General features: G+C 40.0%; 1 protein-coding gene and 1 long non-coding RNA gene across 4 annotated transcripts in view; one reads left to right on the top strand and one right to left on the bottom strand.

Moving 5' to 3' along the window:
* ARK2N (arkadia (RNF111) N-terminal like PKA signaling regulator 2N) overlaps window positions 1–19798 on the bottom strand; it is a 45693-nt gene extending 25895 nt beyond the window's left edge. Inside the window, exons 1-3 of one of the 3 annotated variants that reach the window (XM_071801825.1) lie at window positions 19601–19792; window positions 15234–15387; window positions 3688–4504 (exon numbers count right to left, since the gene is read on the bottom strand). In XM_071801825.1, coding sequence (XP_071657926.1) covers window positions 3688–4411 — 724 coding nt within the window. In that variant the 5' untranslated portion in view covers window positions 4412–4504; window positions 15234–15387; window positions 19601–19792. Of the gene's footprint in view, window positions 1–3687; window positions 4505–15233; window positions 15388–19600 lie in introns of all 3 variants that reach the window. The other 2 variants (XM_071801826.1, XM_065860719.2) reach the window with 2 other exon arrangements.
* LOC139826371 (uncharacterized) lies at window positions 16519–19616 on the top strand. The gene is made up of 3 exons (XR_011736360.1): window positions 16519–16660; window positions 17406–17491; window positions 19427–19616. It is a non-coding gene; the product is annotated as an uncharacterized lncRNA (long non-coding RNA).
* Window positions 19799–20675: the final 877 nt, after the last annotated feature.

Raw genomic sequence — 20675 nt, 5'->3', positions numbered from 1 at the left:
CGTCTTATTTTCAGGATGATACCTCATCCAGAAAAGCGTCAAATTCCCCAATGCTGTCTCTTTAATTTCAGAAGTCTGACAACATAACAATTTAAGATGATATGTCACAACTTCATTTTAATTAGCAATAGTGGATTCCTCCGTATCATTATACTATCCAACATTTCTAAATAAGTAAACTACTGGAATTCACTCTTAAATTTCCCCCCAGTCCCATTCTTACACAATTGCGATTCCGAGTTACTTCAACCAAATTCATCCCTTGCAAGATGCTTCATACAGGGTCTACGCACAATCTTAGGAGAAAATAACCTGGCTGGGAGTCCCTCATGCACATTGTTCCCCTCTCTTTGGACTTCTACATATCAAAAACCCTTTTATTTTTTAAATGTGAGCTGCGACACCTCTTTTTTCTTTTTTTTTTTTTTTACATCAATACTAAAACTTCTTAAAATATCTTTTTGAAAGCCTAAAACATGAGTCACTCCTATTTCAATTTACATTTTCCTGAGTTCTAAAAAGCTCAATGGTGCTAAAATGCTAGGGGTTTTTGTATTATATTTGAATTTTTAAAACCCTCTTCCTTCTTCCACGTAAAATTGTTTACGCAGAAATAAATATTGATTCCCAGACTTGCTTTCACGCCAATTTACTTCAGAGTTAATTTGCACAAAGGAAAAACTTTTCACGGCAGCAGGTCTACCAGAACCTATTTCAGGACTCAAAGATCATCCTCTTATGCTGTGAATATTACCCAGTGTTTGTTCAAGAATGGCAAGACCCTAAATGGCAACAGACAGGCTCAATCATTAAAAGATAAGAAATTGCTGCTAATCTACCATAATTCAAAAATCATGGCATTCCCTAAATTAAAAAGCCAAGATCATGATTGCTCAAGTTGGTGAAAATACTCTTGGTAGCATCCATAAAGTTTAGATTGAATCTGCATTTTCAAGTATAAATCAACAACATGTATTCAGAATAACCTACTGTATCAGGCTTAGCCCCTACTGAGCTCACAATATTCGTACTGAAGTATTACCAGTAAGATCTCAACTCTTGACTCTTAAGTCCTTGCTGAGAAGAAAAGCAAGAGTTTTAGTCACACAAAGTGAAAGACTACTTATTTCAAAATGTGGCACTTAAATTTTCAGACCACAGACAAATCGTCTTTTGTAAAACTACGTGTGTCGACATAAGTTGAATACCCAGAGTATGTATAGCCCTTGTACATGAAGGCCACATTAAATTAACTGTAACTAAAAATTTTAGAGCATCTCTGTTGGCAAAGCTCTTTTTCAGAAAGCAGATATCTGAAAATCAGCCACAATAATAAGCTACATTTAGACAGTAACCAACACTACAACTGAAGTGTCCCAGTACAGTCAGACTAAGGGGAATACAGTTTACGTGTAAGGACCTTTTTCATCAATATGTACAGACTTTTTTCAAAAGGAAAAAGTTTTTTCATGCTTAAGTCCTTCTGACAGGTGCATTGTAGTTTCTTGACACTCAAGTATCAAGTTAAACCTGAAGTTTTCTCTTAGTTTTTGACTGTGTGCAAAGGACACACATGGCCTTAAATCCCCAGTAATGCTTCTTGATACCCTGTATTGTTCTCCAACTATGTGTTCATTCCTAAATTTTGAGCACATTCACAGTGTAATGCTAAGTGCACTAAAATGGCTTTCCAGTAAAAAAAAATATATATATATATATGTATATATAGTTATATAGTTATGTACTTTGCCAGTTCCAAGAAGAGGGATTGCAGATGGCATGTGAACCTTCCGCTGCAATGGAGAGCTGGGAGTCCTGCTCAGACTCAGAGCTCCACCGCATCTGTTAAGACCACAACGTTTCAGTAACCCACAACTAGCACAAGATGCACTTTTGGCCAACCTCGTCCTTATCTCTACAGAGAATATTTTTCTTTTGCACTTGGAGACTGTTTCCCACAAACCAAAGTCGTTTCTGTTTAAAGGAAAACTGCAATGTGGCAGGTACACATCGCACCTCGTTCCAAAACTTTTGATGTCTTAAGTGTGATTCAGTGTCAAGCAGATGATACCTGCTATGAAATAACAATAAAGGGCATTGTTCCCCAGGATAGTTTTTGCACTCCAACATCTTGCATTGCAGGTAAAATTGGGCCTTGGTGTGTTCATCATTAAGTCATCAAGTTGTTTCATATACTACAAGGAGACCTTTTCACTAGAAGCATCTCACAGTTAAGGCTGAGCTCAAACACAGAATGAGCCTAATGACACACAAAAAGTACCCCAGAGTGGTTTTGGGTCTCCACAATAGAAGCCATAAACCTTGGCAGATCTGAAAATATCATGTGGTGCCCTTCCGGGTCACAAGGTACTTTCACAACTTAAAAAATAACATAACCTTGGGGACCTCTTGTGTGTGTGTTTTGAGGTTTTTTTAGGAGCGGGGAGGAACCTGTCCCAAAACTCAATGAAATAGTCTTCTTTGACAGGCTTTAAATCAGGCTTTAATTGCCCAGCAAAGTGTAAATATAGTAAATAAACAGGCACAAAACTACGAAAGCTACAAGCCCACCTAACTACTAAATTGGTAAAAATAATTTTAGATCTCTATTAGAATTTTACTACAAAATAATCATAAAACTATGCCTCTCCCAGACCTTCTAATATAAAACATCAACTTCCTTGAGGCAACCTGCTTCCTAGCCATATGTGGGAAAAATGCCAGTTCTCATAGTGAAAGAATCATTCACTACAATAAAGTCAGTTAAAAGAGTTATCCTGCTGCAAATATTTTAAATAATTAATCTATCAGACATTCATTCAGCAAGTTATGACTAATTATTGCAGTTTTCCTTTAAAAGTTCTGGACCTATGTAAGCTGACACTTATCTCTAGAAAAAAAAAAAAGTCTTTTAGCACAGGAGGAAAAAAGGCATGTAACCCAGTAAAGATTGGCAAGCCAAAAGGTTTATTTTTATGTGATTTTATTTTTGATTGCCATGGATGTGTCAGAAAATTTTAAGTGTAGAAATTATAGATCCTATGACACAGGAAAATAGTAACAGCTTTTGCCTAATATGTTGAAAATTTAAGGGTGAACATAGCTTGGGCACCTGCGTAAACATATTCATATTTATGTCCTAAAATAGGTGACCAGCTGCAATCTGCATGAACTTACAATAAGGCTAAGTAGGTTTGTCATGCACTGAAACGTAGAGCTGCAAGCACAGCCTAAGTGCAATAATGAACAGGGCCTTATTGTAACAAGGGCAGGAGGGCTGCCAGGTTATTTCTAACACAGCTGCCGAGCTGTGCTCTTAAAATATTAAAGCAAAGCTGGCCACTTATCTTAAGAATGTGTTTATTAGATTATCACCATCTAGTGGGATTTGACAGCACTGATAGTTCATGTAGGCTTACAAACGAGAAGATCTGAAAATTCCAGAACTCAAGGATAGTCCTTCCACCAATTTACCATTTCTATGCTTTGTCGGTGTGCAAAAGTGCACTGAAACCTCAGAAATTATTTTTAAGATTTGCCCATGTCTTGTTAATACACTGCAGTCTTCAAATTTACACAGAGCTGCAGTTCTCCTGGTTTTTCTCAAGTGTCACTCATCTAATTTAGCATTACAGCTGAGAAACGATGTCAGATGTGTTACAGCTCAGTTTAAAAAACATCCTCTACCTGGTATCTCTGCAGTGATTGTCTTGCTGCTCCCTGAAACCTCTTCATCATCATCTGATGAACTCGTGCTCGAGTCACACGTCAGGTCACTATCACTGGTACTGCTGTCCTGCAGCAGGTTGTATTTCTTGCGAGCAGCTGCCTCCCGTTTCTGTCTTAAGAGCCGGATTCTTTCTTTGTGTTTTTGGCTTCGGTGACCTTTTACCTTGGTAACTCGGCCATTCTGCTTGTCAATAGACTGTCGGTTTTTCTTTGCAGCCATTGTTGAAGTTTCGCTTTCGGACCTGGATCGCCTGGATTTCCTCCCGATCACAGCCCCAGACACCACAGAAGGGTCACCTTCTACAGCAGCTTCAGCTTGACAGGGCTCATTCTCTTCTGTGGAAGACAACGTGTCTGAGTCAGCCAAATGCCCGCTGGAAGAAGGGGAAAGCATGCAATGATTAGAAGAGTCACTCTCGTAAACTCGACCACCCGTTGGCTTATCGCTCTCCGTAGATGCCAGCTGAGACTCTGAGGAGTCTCGCCTCAGTTCCATCAGTAAGCAAGGCATGGAGGAGAGGACTGCAGAGTCCACTGCAGCGGCCACGCTGTCCTTCTGGGTTTGCGTCTCCAGTTCTATAGGCCCATCTTCATCAGGAGCCACCTCTTGCTTTTCAGAAGTCTTTGGTGGAACTTCTGAATCAACAAGTTCTTCTGTTTTTCCCACTGCCTCCATCTTCATTTCAGAACACCAAGGTCCTCCTGGTCTCAAAGCATGGAGCACGTGGTCTGGAAGACGGGGTGAACTAGACACAGACTTCAGCAATGCAGCAGCCTGCACAAGAACAGAACAGTAAGAATCATTTACCCAAATAACTCAGTCCTGTTCTTCACAGTATTAACTTGATGCTTTAAATTACAGACAGCATGGTTCAGTATCATATTCACAGAATCACTGAATCATTTTGGTTGGAAAAGACCTTCAAGATGATTGAGTCCAACCATTAACCTCCATGACCCTAAGAACCTCATCTCTGTGGCTTTCAAACACCTCCAGGTTTTCTTCATTTAATTCTTCCCAGTGAATTCATCCTGTTACACCACACTATTCTTCCTTTCACACACCCATGAAAGACAGTATTGGAATCACATCAAATGTGGTTCACCTCACTAGAATAATCAAAACAGATCAGAAAATAATAAAAATATTTCTAAACTCTTACTTTACAGAATGTAAATCAATGTATTGTAAGCAACATATGCTAAACTTTTTCACCTAGAACTTCATACATATTTTAATGGAGAATTTTGCCCTTATGAACAATGCCAGCCAGAAAATTCCCAGACTTGGCAGTCATCTACCTGGACACACCAGAATGTAGTTCTGTTTCCATAGCTATGAGAAATCTACTCTCAGCTGAATAGGACCTCAACTTCACAAAATTACCATGTTTATATGGTAATTTGCAAACTTACAGTACCAACACGACATAGGAGAAATCCAGTCGCTTTGTGCAGAGATCTGAAAAAACAGGCTGCTGAACATCACAGAGCAAACACCTTCCCTTTGCAGTGGACCTGCTGCCAGCAAATCTCGCATACCAAAGACGTATTTAGAAGAAATGCCACAAATCGATATGAAATGGTCAAGGACACGGGTTTACGACATCTACAGGCAATGCCTTTAGAAGCATTAGCTGTGTTTAAGGCAGATTTGTTCCCAGCAACTGCTGCAAGCAACGAACAGTATCCACCCACACCAATACCCTAAATTTCACTTCAAGTTATAATTTAATAAGTTGCATCACTTCAGTGCAAATGCAAAGCCCAAGCTATTTATCTGATTGATAACTTGCATGTTATCAACCCAAAAGTATCAGAAGCACTTTCAGGGAAATTTTATTTATATTCATTATTCACACCCTGCCTTCCAGCTAAATTTTCACTTTGAATTCAAAAGAAAGATGTTTTAATTATCACATTTGCTTGCAGATAAATGGTATGAAGTAAATCATTTCTGGGTTTAGAAGTATTGTAAACGATAAACTTATGGCACCCCCACAAAAAAGTGTAGACAAAAAAAAAAGTAGCATTAAGACTTAACCTACTGTTCTTTGAAAACACATTTCTGCAGACGAGGACAATTAGTACTTGAGCAACCTGAGAAAGCACGAGTGGTTCAGAGAGATTTTTCTGTACCCTGACAATCCTCCTTCAGTTTCCCGATCCACCCCAAGCTGCCTGTAATTGCACATATGTAATTGTACGCTGCTTCCCTGACTCCATCTGCAGCACAGAATTAGCCTGTCTCCCTACTAAAAGGTTCTGTGAAAAGCTCAGTGTTGTCCTATCTGCCCTAAAACACTTTAAAACTTCATTTTTAAAGAATATTAAAATAGACCTCATGCTTCCTTCAGGCTAATGAATTAAATGCTGAGTGGTGCAAGGGGATTACGAAAACATTTAGAGAAGAGAAACCCTAGTTAATAAGAGAAAGCTTAGTTAATATCAGATAATACAAGAAAGATGGAGATGATCCCTCTAGGTCTGCCAAATAAGTGAAAGAAAACCAAACACCCTCCCCAAAACAAACAAACAAAACCCCACAAATAAAGCAGTAAACCCCACATTTACTTGAAAAAAAAAAAAGCAGAATACATGTTGTAAAATACAGGAACACATAAAGAAAAATATTTTCCAATACTTGCACTGAGTAATACTCCCTTGAAAGTAACTTAGAAGGATTTTTTGAGATGGTAATTTAATGTAGGCAATAAATATAATGTAAGAATAAATTTATTTCCAAGGCCACAGCATGGCATCAACAAACCCAAATGATGAATACACATGTTCTGAAACATAAACACATCCCAATACTGTAATAAGATCATATTTCTACATATTTCATCTGCAAAACTACATTATCAAATAATTCCCTTATACAAGCAAGTAAAACACATATTTGACTATTAAATGACTGATACACAGTGGGATATGTATTGTACCAGCTAGTGCAACTCCCAGCTTTGCTCTGGCCATGTACTTCAGAAAGAAAAGTACCTTTTCTAAGAGTTTTGAAATGTACATGTAAGGAAAAATGTGGTTTTTCAAACACGTACAAGAAGAATGATAGCCTGACCAAAATAAATGTATTTAATGATTAATTCTAATAACTGCAGAACAGCTTCTGTACTATTCATCCTTCTTGCCTGGGGAGCACAAAGAACAGAGCTTGACACAAAGCTAAAGGGCAGACAAAGAGAACTAGAGACTTCTTCACAAACGTCCTACTTGGGAACATTACCCACCTCTCAGCTCCCAAAGGGACTATTAACAACACCTGTACTCGCCCTTCCATCTCTCTGCCCTACCAGCCAAAAAAAATTATGTTCCATCTGCACAGTATCATCTCGCTAACAGCCTATTCTACAGCTTATGAAGATTTGTTTATTATTCAATAAGATCTTATTTTAACTACTCAAACCACGCTGGTCTGATCCCTCGCAAAACAATCAGTGAATTACATTTTCAGTAATACGGCAGCACAGGGACTGGTAACTTCACCAAAATGTATCTGGTCCAGACTGATGTGTGTTTCTTTGTGTACAAAGACACTTGCTCTGATGAGGTTTGTACCCTTCAGGTCCTCTGAACTTGCTATTTACAAAGTCAGCAATTGCAGTATTAGTATGCATATAAAAGAGAACTTGATATTTATCTCAGTCTGTTGTGACTCCAACAGACTGTGCTGCAAGGAAGAACAAAGACAGTACTTGCAAAGCCTTTTCTCAAAGAAAGAAAAAACGTACTGTTTTAGTTCTACTTGAGAAATTCATAAATCAGGGAGAGGAAAAGGACACTGAACAACTCCCACTCCTTTCTTGCTACTCACTTTATAACCGTACTAGAAGAGGTAATCTTAAGGTGATGCTACAGGAAGACCAGTTTCTTTCTTAAATGAGAAAATCATAGCACTGAAAAATAAGCAGTGATGCTTACAGATGGATACTTAAATAGACACTGCTCAGAAATGTCATTCTCCTTTTTCTGATGCAGAGATACTGCACTGATGATTTTAAAAGACAATTCTGTAAAAACTTCTGGCTGGATTTTTGCAACAGAAATCATTTTTTTTTCCCCAACCACAAACAGAAGACATCAGTGTGTGGAAGCCATCAAATATTTAAATGTATCTGGGAAATATTAACTGGGAAATATTTTCAAATTGTGAATTCACCTGTAAAGGCACCTAATTTGTACACTATGAAAACTGCACTGTAATTAAGAAATTCAGAAGGATTTTGAAGGTCAGATTAGCAGAGACACCCCAGCCAGCCTAACAGCTCGTTGCCATTAACTGGGATGGGTTTTACCCCCTACTCTTTTATCACTGAGCAGTGATATTCCTTCCTTTCTACCAGAACCGGCCCATCCTTTCCTGAGTACATTCACTTCACTAAGCCAGCAGAAAAGAGCATGTAGAAAATCAGTGAAATTTTCTGCCAGACTTGGCAGGAATATGAGGGAAGGGAGGGCAAGTAACAAACCATCTCTTCAGGAAAAAACAAACGTGATTAAAAACTACCTGTTGCTCTGTCTCATCGCCTAACCGAGAGTACTGAATGTTTCTTTCACATCGCTGTTTGCTCTGAGAAGAGATTTTTGAAGATAAAACATTATTAAAAGCAAAAAATTAAATTCAAATACAGGTCTCAGCAGCCTTCTAAAGAACAACTATAACGGAATATACGCTATTAAGTAATACATACTACTGCACAAGGAGTTATATTGGAGATGGCACACATGCCCTTTATCAATCAATAACTGGCCATACATACATCCTTCATAATATTTTTGTTCATTGAGCTCTCAGTAAAAGTTCTTCTTTATAATTGTATATCCTGCAATGTCACAAGGAAATGAGTTTCACCCAAACAAAAGATAAGGCCTGAAATACTTTAATAAATATCATGACACCCTAACCTTAATTGTACATTGTCATTTTAGTCTTATTGAATCGATTCATGATAAAGAATGCCTGGCTTATATGAAACAAACCAGCTCATTTTCTCAGCAGCTGCGGTTATAACAGATTCTTACTTCAGAAGTACTAAGTTTTTCATGGAAGTCTGCTGTTAAAAGTCACTTTAGTTTATTACTGACACATTTCCTCTTATTCACAACTCCAACAGACCACTTCTTTTCCCATATAACCTTCTTATACTGGTTTAAATGAAAACAAGAAAGATCTAGCAGAACATTGTCTTTTAATGGCATTTTCGCACTGAAAGAAAACAGCTTGAACAATACCTCCTCGCACCACTACTCACTCATTCCCAGGCTGTAATTTAAAAAATGAGAAACAGTACCTCCATTTTTGCAGAAAATAACATCAAGTACTTCCTTTAAGCTTTTTTTCTTTTTACATAAACAAAAAGTCTAATTGCACTGCTGCACAGGATTTACTTGTTCATAAAACACAGTTAACCATAGAGATCCTTACAGAGCTTGTACTACCTTATAGCCCCAGTGTCACAGAAGTCAGTATTTTCATCTATATCTGAATATGTTTTTGTATTTACACAGAACTGAAGAATATAGTGGCTCATACTAACAAACAATTATTTCCATCACCAGTGGATTACATCATCTCACATTTACAAATGAGCAAGCATAGATGGAAGAAATCAGAGATGTGAGGTAATGACAAATTCAGTAACTGAAGTTACTGAAATCATGAAAACCAGCCTTTTAAAAGATGTAAACACTCAGGCAAAGATCAGTTATGTCCTTTTGTGACAGAGCCACATAACTCTGAAGATGTGAACTGCTAATGACTCTGGCCACTTCCGAAGCTTCACCAAAAGCCTCTGTAGGTGGATCTGCATGTTGGTCGCGCTTTTTTTTCCTTCTCTAATCACCCATCTTTGCATCATAAGCCAACATGCTTAATTCAACAAACTCACCAGTTACATTCCAGTACAAGCAACGGAGATATACCCAATGACAAAATGTCTATATAACTAAAATCTAATCAATCCAAATAATGAGAATTTTATCAGCAAAAACTAATCTGCATCCAAACACAGAAGTACCAAGGCCTTCTGCACTTCACCACTGCTGTCCTTCGGACTTGTTTATCTCCTCCCCAAGATACCACACATTGTTTTATTGTTTTCTTTTAAGTGTCACACATACCCATGCACTTAAAACAACCGAAGCGTGACCAGCACTCGATTTAACTCAAGACAGTTGACTCAGCTCTGTGTGGATGTGTGTGCACGACGCTCCAGAGCAGATTTTTCATAACACTAAGCCACCCCCACATGGATACTGTGTAATTTATATAGTGTTCCTTTGAAAATGCTGCCCTAAAGCTGACGCACTGGCATATAATTCTACCTAAAGGCGCATTTCTGGGAGTGGAGCTGGCTCTTTATCAGATGATTCATAAATCAGGCCTGGTAGCGATTCTGAAGAATAGAAACCTGGTAAGAGAATTGCGGTGCCAAACAAAAGAAGAAAACATTAAACTAACACTGTGTTTCAACTCATTTTGCATAAACAAACGAAGGTTAAAAATAGGCTGCTCCTACTGAGAGCTCAACAGGCTGCATATACACATTATCTAAGGCCAAATAAAAATTACAACTGTATGTGTTAAAACAAAAGGTTTGCAGAGCATCCTTTGCAACCTTGAAAAGCAACACTTTTCATCATTAATAAGCATCAAGACTTTACATTTATATACAGGTTTCTGCATTGTAATGCTTAACGCACATATTCTGCCTCTTTCAAATGAAAGATAACTACCAGCTATGGGTTAGTTCACAAGCCTGCACACAGGCTTCCAGAAACATCCACCAGCTGCACTGGAATCCCACAAAAACAAAACCCAAACAAAAACCAACACGGTCCTTGGAAAAATAAATTCATTATCATACAGAGAAAGGCACACAAGGTTGGCTGCACTTACCCTTCCAAAATCTCATTTATTTCTCGTAGTGAAACCATTTTTCTCAAGTGCGCAGTCATTTAAAGTCTACAATGCTCTCTACTCTAAAAATTAAAGGGGACATAATTTTATTACTACGTGTTCCTAAAATTTTATACCACTCACTTTCAGATTTTTCATTATTCTTTCAACAAAACTAGTGGAAGAAATCAATGCCAGGACGGTCATGCTTCATTTCTTTTTCTCTCTGCCATAGATTGGCTTGCAGAAGATCCCGTGCTACACACCTACTGAGAACAGTCATGTGGATGTCCTATCTTTTTCTGACTTTAACAAATCTTCCCACTTCACCTATCCATTCCTGTTACTCAAAGGAAACACATTGTGTGCTTCTTCCGCTGGTTCATGCCATTTTACATAAACAGGCTTCTCAAGAAATCAAGAACTGTAGAATCATAGAATGGGTCCCTTTCAAAACAGGACATGATTCTATGAAATGACAGTGTATTGTTCTACCATGTTCAATAAAGCAATGCTCACAGAAAAGCTGCATTTTAAATTGGAAATAACAGTAGCAAATCAATCCTGATCTTCAGAGCACTGATTTTCTATTAAGAACAGTTACCTGAAATACCCTAAAAGTAATCACACATTGCGTTACCTGCTAGTAGCTCCAACTGGCAAAACAGGACAACTGCAATTAATTTGGAAGTTGTAAAGTCATCTCGGTACTACAGTATTCATTTGAGAAGGGTTTGAGCCTGTCCCCTGCAAAAATCAAAGCCGGTCCATCACGGAGAGGCACAAATTTACCCTGCTATGGCTATTATTTGGAAACACAGAAGCACCAATGAGTGCTGCAGGAGACCAGGAGCCCTGAAGTCCATCCTGCAGTCCACCACCACTGTAAAGAGGCAGAACTTGGCTACCCGCTGGGCCAGCTAGCACCCATCAAGTTATTTTGTAATTCAGTCTCCCAGAGGAAAGCTGTGCACCTCATCACTGGGCTGAACGGGACCAGGGTCAGGGTCCAGAGCCAGGTGAGCATCTTACACAACAGGCCTGGAGCTAGGGAGAGCATTGGACGGTTCACTCGATCTTGCAAAAACACCACTCCAAAATTGCACAAGCCTTGACATCAGGAGGGGAGATACTCTCAGCAGATAAGAGAGATGTTTTGTCAAGTTACGTGTAACGTTCCTTTCCAGTAACAGCGCTGCCTACCCAACCCATGCTACAATCTCCCCATCTCTTTCAGCTATCCAAGAGCTCAAATCTCTCCGTTCCAAGTGGTATAGATTTATGACAACCACTTAAAGATGAGTTGAGAGATATTAAGTGACTCTACAGTTTCTAAGTATTTCATGATCAGAACTTTTTACACATCTTTGCCACAGGAAATAAACAAAACAGACCTGCAGATATTTTAAAGGTTCAAATACTTAAATTCCACACCAGTGCTGTGTCTTTGCTTTAAGTCAGTATCTCCCTGGCATAGGGCAGGAACATACATATTTTGTGGTCTGGTCAACTGATGAAGAGAGAGGAGGTGACATGCCCAAATTCTACAGAAAGGCTAGAAAGCAGCTGTAAGCCAAAAAAACCCTGATCTCAATTCATTTCCTCATCCACGAGCCATTAGTATTATTCATTTACTTCTCTAATTATTAAGCTAGTGGTATAAAATCTAATTATTGGAACAAAGTTGCAGCAGGTATATTACTGAAAAATAAATTGTATCAACCCACTAAAGGCAAAGTCACATTGCATTCAAGTTATGAAAATTTTAGTAACCATAAGATACCAACCACTGTCAGGCTGCTCTTGATGGAGAACCCTTGATTGTTTTTTGACCAGCAACAAGAGCTGCCAATTGATTTCAGCTAACAATCGATACTGCAGTCTTTACACGTCCAAAGTGCTCCTGACGAAGGAAGCACTCATGATGTTGGTCTGTCCTGACCTAATTAGGACTCTGTAAGCAACTGGTTCACTGGACACAACCTTCTCACCAAGAAAACTCACCCACGCCCCTGAACCACACTCAAGGGCCCGGCTAACTCAAGATCGCTAAACTTCTGAGCCCGTATACTTACAAAACCTAACACCCTGCTCCCTAGTTTGCATCAGTTTCTCAGGAAATGTAACAAAAAAGTTTAAGTCTCACAGGATGGCACAAACATCTACAGACACAGGCAGAAGTAGAGGGACGGCCGCACAGCCTGTAAATGGAAGGAGAACGAAGCCTGGTAAAGAAAAAGGGCAGCACAGGACGGGGTTAATTTAGAATAAGCTTTTGACAAACAACAAGTGAAAAATAGTAGGAAGTAAACACAGGCTGGGTCTACAAATGAACACAAGCTACCTTGAGCATTTCAAAATACAGAACTGACTGGGTCAAAAGCCCGTTACATGTGTGTTGTGAATAATGTTTCTAACACGGGTTTTACTATGAGATACTTCCTACAATACTTAGTTGGCAGAGGTGAAGAAATTTGACCTCTACAGGGTAACTGACCAACCAGGAAACAGACATATCTTTCCCACAACATACAGAAGACTTTGCATGTATTTGACTACAGAAATTAAATAACAGCATCTAAGGGGATACCAAGTTACCAGCTATAAAAAGAGCGAAAGAAAATTTAAGGGTAGTTTTCATCAGTACCCTGCAAGTACTGCCAGGGAAAAATAAAATTAAAAAAAAAAAAAAAAAGAAAAAACACAACACAAAAAACCTTACTTACCCTAAAATAAAAGCACCATTTACCCCAAAGAGATCTGTTGTGTTATTGCTCTTGGTCTACGAAAAAGACATTCAGCTAGCGGAGCCTTCTTTAGATTTAAACTTATGGTTAGCAACAGCAGACATAAACATTATAAACTATTTCCCCAGCAAAAGGGTAGACAGAATTAAAAAAAAAGCATCAAGTCTGGAGTATTAGTTCAATCTCATTTTGTTCATCCAACACAGTTGTTATTATTGCTGTAGTTCGAGGAGTTCCATACAAGATAAACACTGAAATCCACTACAGGTGTTAGTAAGTAGAAAAAACATTTTGATCTTGTAAAACAAAGCAGGGAAATCAAGTGTCTGTAATCAAATACACTTCAAATAAACTTCTATAACTGCAGAAGCTCTCAATAATTAGCTAACTGTGGTAAGATATTCACTAAATGTCCCTAGCTTAGTTTTACAGTATTCAACAGTTTCTGGGTTTTCTTTATGGCAGTGAGCCCGCGAATTGCCTTTAAGATGACTTACTAGTATCAGTAGCTGTAACCACGGAAAATATAACTTCACCCTAAAGACTTTTTAAAAACAATACTTAAAGAAATGTTTGGTTAGGAGTTTTTTTTGTTGTTTTTTAAACTCCTCACAGGTTCTGCATAATGCTGATCAAAAGGTATTACCAGCTCTGGAGGAACCATACCTACTGCCAACTCAAACTGTGTTTATCAGAATCAGCTCATGGGCTCTGCTACCCACAAGCCCATTCCTTCCCACCATGATAATTTCCAAAAGACATCTTATTAAACATGATGAGGCCCCAGGCTAGCAGTGTTACATCCAACTTCATTAAGAGACAGCCTTGAAAACCCCCTTATCTTGCACTGTATTTCCAACCACAAGTACAAGGAATCAGCAGACAGCCTCCTGACCTACTTTTTATCACTCTTTTCTCCTTCCCTAAAATTCTGCCTTTGTCAGGTTACTTGGAGCTCTCTCTCTTTAGCAAGAATTTGAATTCCCAGAGAGCAAGAACTCAGAGAGTAAGTTAAGGAGTCAGGACACCACCAGCTGCTGCAAAAGCCACTGTACCAGAGAACAGTACTGTCATAACCTCACCTGGATATCAAATTGGTTCTTTCTACTTCAGAAAGTTCAACGATGCTATTGGAACACAGAGTGCCAGCTTCAAACTGGAACCACGGAAATGTGATATTCCCAATGAGAAACAAATTACTGAAATGGTAGCAACTGCATCATAGCACAGACAACTGGTATTTTAAAGTCTAGCTCTCAGTTATTCCTGGCTCTGCTACTGTGAGTCACTTGGTCTTTACCCATTTTGCATGAATGGAAGTGAAACCTGAGTTCTCTAAAATAAGTCTTGAAAGACTAATGACCAAGCACTCAGGAACAAGACACTACAGCAGAAACATAGCAAGGACAACGTTTATCCAATCATGGTTGGGCTCTGCCTGCTCATTTCCAGGAAACTCTGAAGCATCAAAGCAGGAGAGCATTGTGCAGGATACTGCAGGAGTGTCACTATAAAGTCAAAGTCATGATCCAAGCATATTGACAGAAAAATGCTAGCTTGGAAGAGCCTTAAATACTTGTATTTAATTAAAAAGTGACCACCTGTTCTGCTTATGATTAAAAAGCTGTCAGACTGAGTCCTAACAGCTTTTAAGCTGTCTTCTTGGAGATCAAATATCACAAGGTCTGATGTGGCTGAAGCCTGTACACTATTCTGCTACTTGAATCAATTTCTGAGTATTTGAGACAGGCTATGTGGTCAAATTGATACAAAACCCTAAATACCTTATTAAATGAAAAGGGACATTGGGTTGTATCATTCTAAATCTAAAGCTGACTCACCACACGACCACGGACATGTTACTTGACCTCCCTGTACGTTCAGTAATGCATCTGCAACAGTGAAACGGTAACACCTCAGCGACTGAGCAGCATCTCATTTTCAGTCCTGAATGAGTAATCCATGTGTGCCAGAACAGCAGAAAGTCAGTAATATCTGTGGAGAAATTGCTATATTGTACACGCTCTGTTTATGCTGATCAGACATGTGAAGAGCGAACACTAATCAGTGGGAAAGGGCAACCACAAATTTAAATTCCAACCCCTAGCAGTAACACTGAATAAGTGACACAGTATCAGTCACTCCGATCCAGTTCAGAGACATACTCTGTCATGATAAGGCAACTGCAGAAGCTAATACTTAACTACATGCACACTTTCATTTACAGTCTATTCGATCCAGTTTTCCTTTTGCTCAGAACTGCACATTTGCAGAAGTTACACTCCAGACCTCAAGTCGCAGACCCAGAACTGCGCTATGCATCAAAAACATGGAACAGAGACGCAACACAAAGACAAAACAAATAACCACAAAAATTATACTAAGTTCCCTGGGATAACATTTGCTGTCACAGATTCCACAGATAGAGCTGCCCCCAAGTTACAGTGCTAAAGTTAAAGGTCAGTTCTCTGCTGAATTATGATTGTCCTACTGGAAAACCAAGACAAAAGTGGTTTCCTTGCCATGTAAACCTCAGGTTACCTCAGAGGTGTAACTGCACAGTGACACGCACTGTATCACAGAACTTCATCCCAGAGCTCTTTCCCAGCACTACCCTGTCCCCCTCTTCTACTGCTGCTTCATTTTTTGTTCCCCATTGCAACTTATAACGCTCAAGAGAGCAAAGATCTTTCAAGTTTTGGTACTTCTTTTAAAGAGTGCAAGTTACATGCTTGCAACTATGCTAATTAAATCTTTCACTCTGATCCAGTAAGTGTGTTATTAAATCTGCTGCTCAGTTTCTGTCAATGTTCATGGTTTTGTAAGTAATTAGTCAACTGCAGATAAAAACACAAAAGCTGAGACTGACCATAGACTAAATTCTGTCAAGAAGTACCACCAACACATTAACTTTGAAATGTTATAGAAAATCAAATATAGGTTTACTGATTTGCAGAGTTTTCAAAGCTTTAACATATCTAGTGGTGACCTTTCGGTCAGAGGGTAACCAGACAGTTGCGAACGCTCGGTCTGCAGCCGCTTTCACAGCATGGTATGTGGGAACTCCCACCTCATTAACAGATGTTTATAAGTGAGACATTGATATACAGGTGTGGGTCACAGATGGCACACACATCCTTGGTGGAGCAGGCAGTTCGTGTGATAATATACAAGAGATAGCGAAGAAAGTGAAAAAATCAAAGTAAGGCAAAGAAGACTGCATTTTAAAAGTAAATACTCAGCAAGACGTGGGATCAGGACAACCAAGGTAATTATATCTCATTGCTCCGATCAAGTTACACCAACTTATCTACCTAATGCTTAGTGTTCAAAGCCCCTCATGATTCTCTATACTTACTCCTTGCTCATCCGATCTTATCTTACCTCATTAATCCCCACCTCCTTCACACTATGAGCTGCCAGTGCGATCTGCCCATTTGTCAAGCGCACACAAACACCCTTCCTCCCTCTCTCTTATCAGCTGGAGCACTGCTTGGTTTGTGACCGTATCAACCACTCTCAACTGCCTTGTGGTTGCCTTCAGGTTCCTTCCCTTTTCTTCTCCCTTCACAGTACCTCGTTTAATGTATCCACTCATTTCCCAGCTTGTTTGTGCACTTTAAGTTCTACGGAGCAGGCAGCCTTCATGTGCTTACAGAGCACAAGCAGAGATGGCCAGGCTGACCTGCAATACACATCATACGCTTGAACGTGTAAGACCACAGTCCTTTCGTCTTCCTGATTTCTCAGGAATTTCTCATCGCAACTCTTAATGATGCCAACTAGCAATTAGGCTGAAGAGCAAACAGAAATAGTTGACATGTTATAATTAAAAATTCAAGTGTTTCAAAATGAGTCAGAACTGTTATCCTCATACTTGAGCACAAATACCAGCTGTCCAAGCTCACATACTACCTTGCATCGCCGTCACTGTCCCTCCTCCTAATCCCTCAGACAAAACACCTGTGTTACTAGTATACCAGAAACACAGAAAGCAGTATTTTTATTATTAGCTTTTAGCAGCCACATAACCACCCCATTTGGAGCATCTTTTGCCAGGACGAGACTCGTCTAGACCACTAGATGTGAAAAATACTTGGTAAGTGATGCTTAAAAATTATTGCTGTTGGACAGCTGAGTTCTCCGGACATTATCTCACTGTTTTTCTACTGTACATGCATATAGGGGAGATGTTTGCGTTTAGCAAACACATGACAAGCAACTTACTGTTCTCCTCAGAGCTTGTTACAAGCCTGTTCACAAAGTCAATGGGGAAGCTGCGCTGGTGTGACTGCCTGCCTGTCAGCTCTCCTATCACAGAAACAGCAATTACAGGTGGTAACTAGGGCAGGAGAACCACACGATGAGACCTCAAATAGAGCACCATGCCCAGTTTCCACCTCAAGGTCAAACATTACGTTTTTTTAATAGACTTAAGCAATGTAGGATACTTTAAAAGAAACAATTTACATTTAACATGTTTGCTGTTCTAAGGGGAAAGCTATTACTGTTAGCACTTAACATTTTGGCTTCAAAACTGGAAAAAGGCTCGCACTTGCCTGTAAGTGAAACTTTTATTTGGTCTTGTGCATGACAAGTACCAGAGGAGTCGTAAACAGAACCTATTTGGAGGGTGGGCAGGGAAATTAAGGTAAATTTTACGTTTTTAAAGAGATGCTCAAGGGTTCAAAGATTTGCTTCTCATTCATTTTCAAAAGCTAAAATTGCTTCCCATTTAAAAAGCTAAAAAAACACCCCTGCCAAATAAAAAGGATTTACACTTATGTCATAGCATCTCTACACAGTCTTTGAAATGCTGATAGGTACTTTGTGCTAGTATAAAGTATATAACTAGTTACAGCCAAGACCTTGTTTAATTAAGTTATTGTAGCCAAGGACTTATAAAGGTACCTACAAACTTTAATACAAGTAGCCTAGTTCCGCTATTAATAAAGTAAGACATAAATACAATTAGACCGTATTAAAAGGTGGAAGCTCTCCCGACCAACTACACAACGATAACCTCAAAATAAAGCACCAAGTCTTTCAAAAAGTAGCCGTTTTAAGTAGCTGTTTGACAACCTCAATGAAAAGAAAGTTACAATATCAGAATGGGGGCAAACACTTAAAATATTACAAGTCTGCTCAGGCTGCTTTTCCCTTTTTAAAGAAGAACAAGCAGTGCAGTTAAATGTTATATTTTCCTCAGATGCCTGTGCCACTCAAAGCCACATCTGCAACACATTAGATGTCAGAGCTCAAGGGGAACTCAGGCCAGATAAGCATTGAACAACTTGAACTTGTAAAGAACATTTAACGAAGAACTGTTGTTTCCACATAACTGAGGACCTGTTGCCTGACCCCAGAGACATCGGACTATGAATCATTACTGTGAAAAACAGTCTCTTCCCAGAATATATACTGATACCTGTATGCATACTGATACCTGTATTTATAATCTACTTTATGGGGAAGGGTAGCCAAAGCACCAGGAATCCATATTTTAAATAGACTGATAAGGGGATGGGTATTGTATACGAACTGAGGCAGCGTCAGGTGGTCTGTAAACCCTGCAGTACCCAATCAATGGGGAACAGGGGAGGGAAACTGCAGCCAGGATTTTGGGGGGATATAAGCAGGGGTTTTTTGCCCTATTATGTGTGCCCACCTCTAGGTAGAACACGCAGAGCTGCAATATCATTATTAAAAAACTGCTTTGCTGAGAGATCCTGCCTGAGCCTTCTACATTTGTGAAGAAATTGTTTCCTACAGGACTATGAATCCTTAATGTAAAACATAGTCTGCTCCCGGAATATGTACTGATACCTGTACTTACAAGTTAATTTAAGGGTAAGGGTAGCCAAAGTACCAGGAATCTATATCTTAAATAGATTGATAAGGAAATAATTGTTTCCTACAAACTTTTTTCCCACATAAAATACATATCCCCACATCGCCCAAGGTAAAGAATTAAGAAGAAAAAAAAAACCGCTGAAGCAGCATAAAACTAGCGTTGCATGCCTTGTTTTTTAAGGGCTTTTCTCTAGGGGGACCCCCGGTATATTACAGAAGAACAGAATGTGCTGTGGCAAAGCTGTGACCCGCGAGGTCGGGACAAAACCCCCCGGACCCCGCGTTCCCCTCAGTCCCGCCCGCCCCCGGCAGGGTAACGGCCACCGGCTGAGGCCCGGCCCTGCGGAGCCCTCACCTGAGCGACGCTGGGCCCCTCTTGGCCTCCCCCGCGGGGGGCAGCAGCTGGGGCATGGGCAACCGGGAGGAGCCAAGTGTCCGCCGCTCCGCTGCCGCTGCCCCGTCCCGGCCGCTCCGGACCCCGACGCCAGAGAAAATGTCACCGGAGGCCGCGGGGCTCCGCTGCTGTGTCGTCACTTCCGCCCCTCCGGAGCAGACGAGCGGCCGCGCAGAGCGGCAGCGCTGCCCCGCTCGCCAGCGCCACCCTGAGGGGGCGGTGCGGCAGTGGGGGGAGTCTAGCTCTGAATGGAAACACCTCAAGTTACAAAACAATAACTTAACCCAGTTTGTGCCGCTCTGTGTGATTACAAGGGGTTCAGAACAAGGAACCTGGAAGAGTCACTACGTTGACCGCATTCATGGTGATCAATATGTAAAGGATGAGTGTCAGGAGGATGCAGCCAGGCTCTTCTCAGTGACAACCAGTGACAGGACAAGGGGTAATGGGTACAAACTGGAACACAAGATGTTCCACTTAAATTTGAGAAGAAACTTCTTCCCGGTGAGGGTGTCAGAGCCTGGCCCAGGCTGCCCAGGGAGGTTGTGGAGTCTCCTTCTCTGCAGACATTCAAACCCGCCTGGACACCTTCCTGTGGAACCTCAGCTGGGTGTTCCTGCTCCATGGGGGGATTGCACTGGATGAGCTTTCCAGGGCCCTTCAACCCCTCACATTCTGGGATTCTGTGAAATATAACTATTTGCTAGAAATAGATTTCATTTGCCATAGTTATTACTAATTTAACTGTATGATGTACAGTTTACATGAAGAAAAACGCAAGCAAAGTGGCAAAAGTTCCCAGTGTGGCAGCTTTAAAATGAAAATGCTCAGGGGCTAGAATGTGTTCATGACCAAGGTATGGTTGACCTCTACTAAGAATCAATACAACGAAGAACAGAGAATAAGATTCTCCTAATAAAAACAAGAATAAGAATGCAAATTCTGTCAGTGAAATGAGGAAATTCACAATTTTAAGCGGGGTTCAATTCCCTGTCATTTGAACCAGCCAAGTAAGGACACTTCCTTCGAGTGCAAG

Source organism: Patagioenas fasciata, chromosome Z (assembly GCF_037038585.1).
Source record: "Patagioenas fasciata isolate bPatFas1 chromosome Z, bPatFas1.hap1, whole genome shotgun sequence".
NCBI lineage: Eukaryota > Metazoa > Chordata > Aves > Columbiformes > Columbidae > Patagioenas > Patagioenas fasciata.
This window is presented reverse-complemented; position numbering and strand designations above follow the sequence as displayed.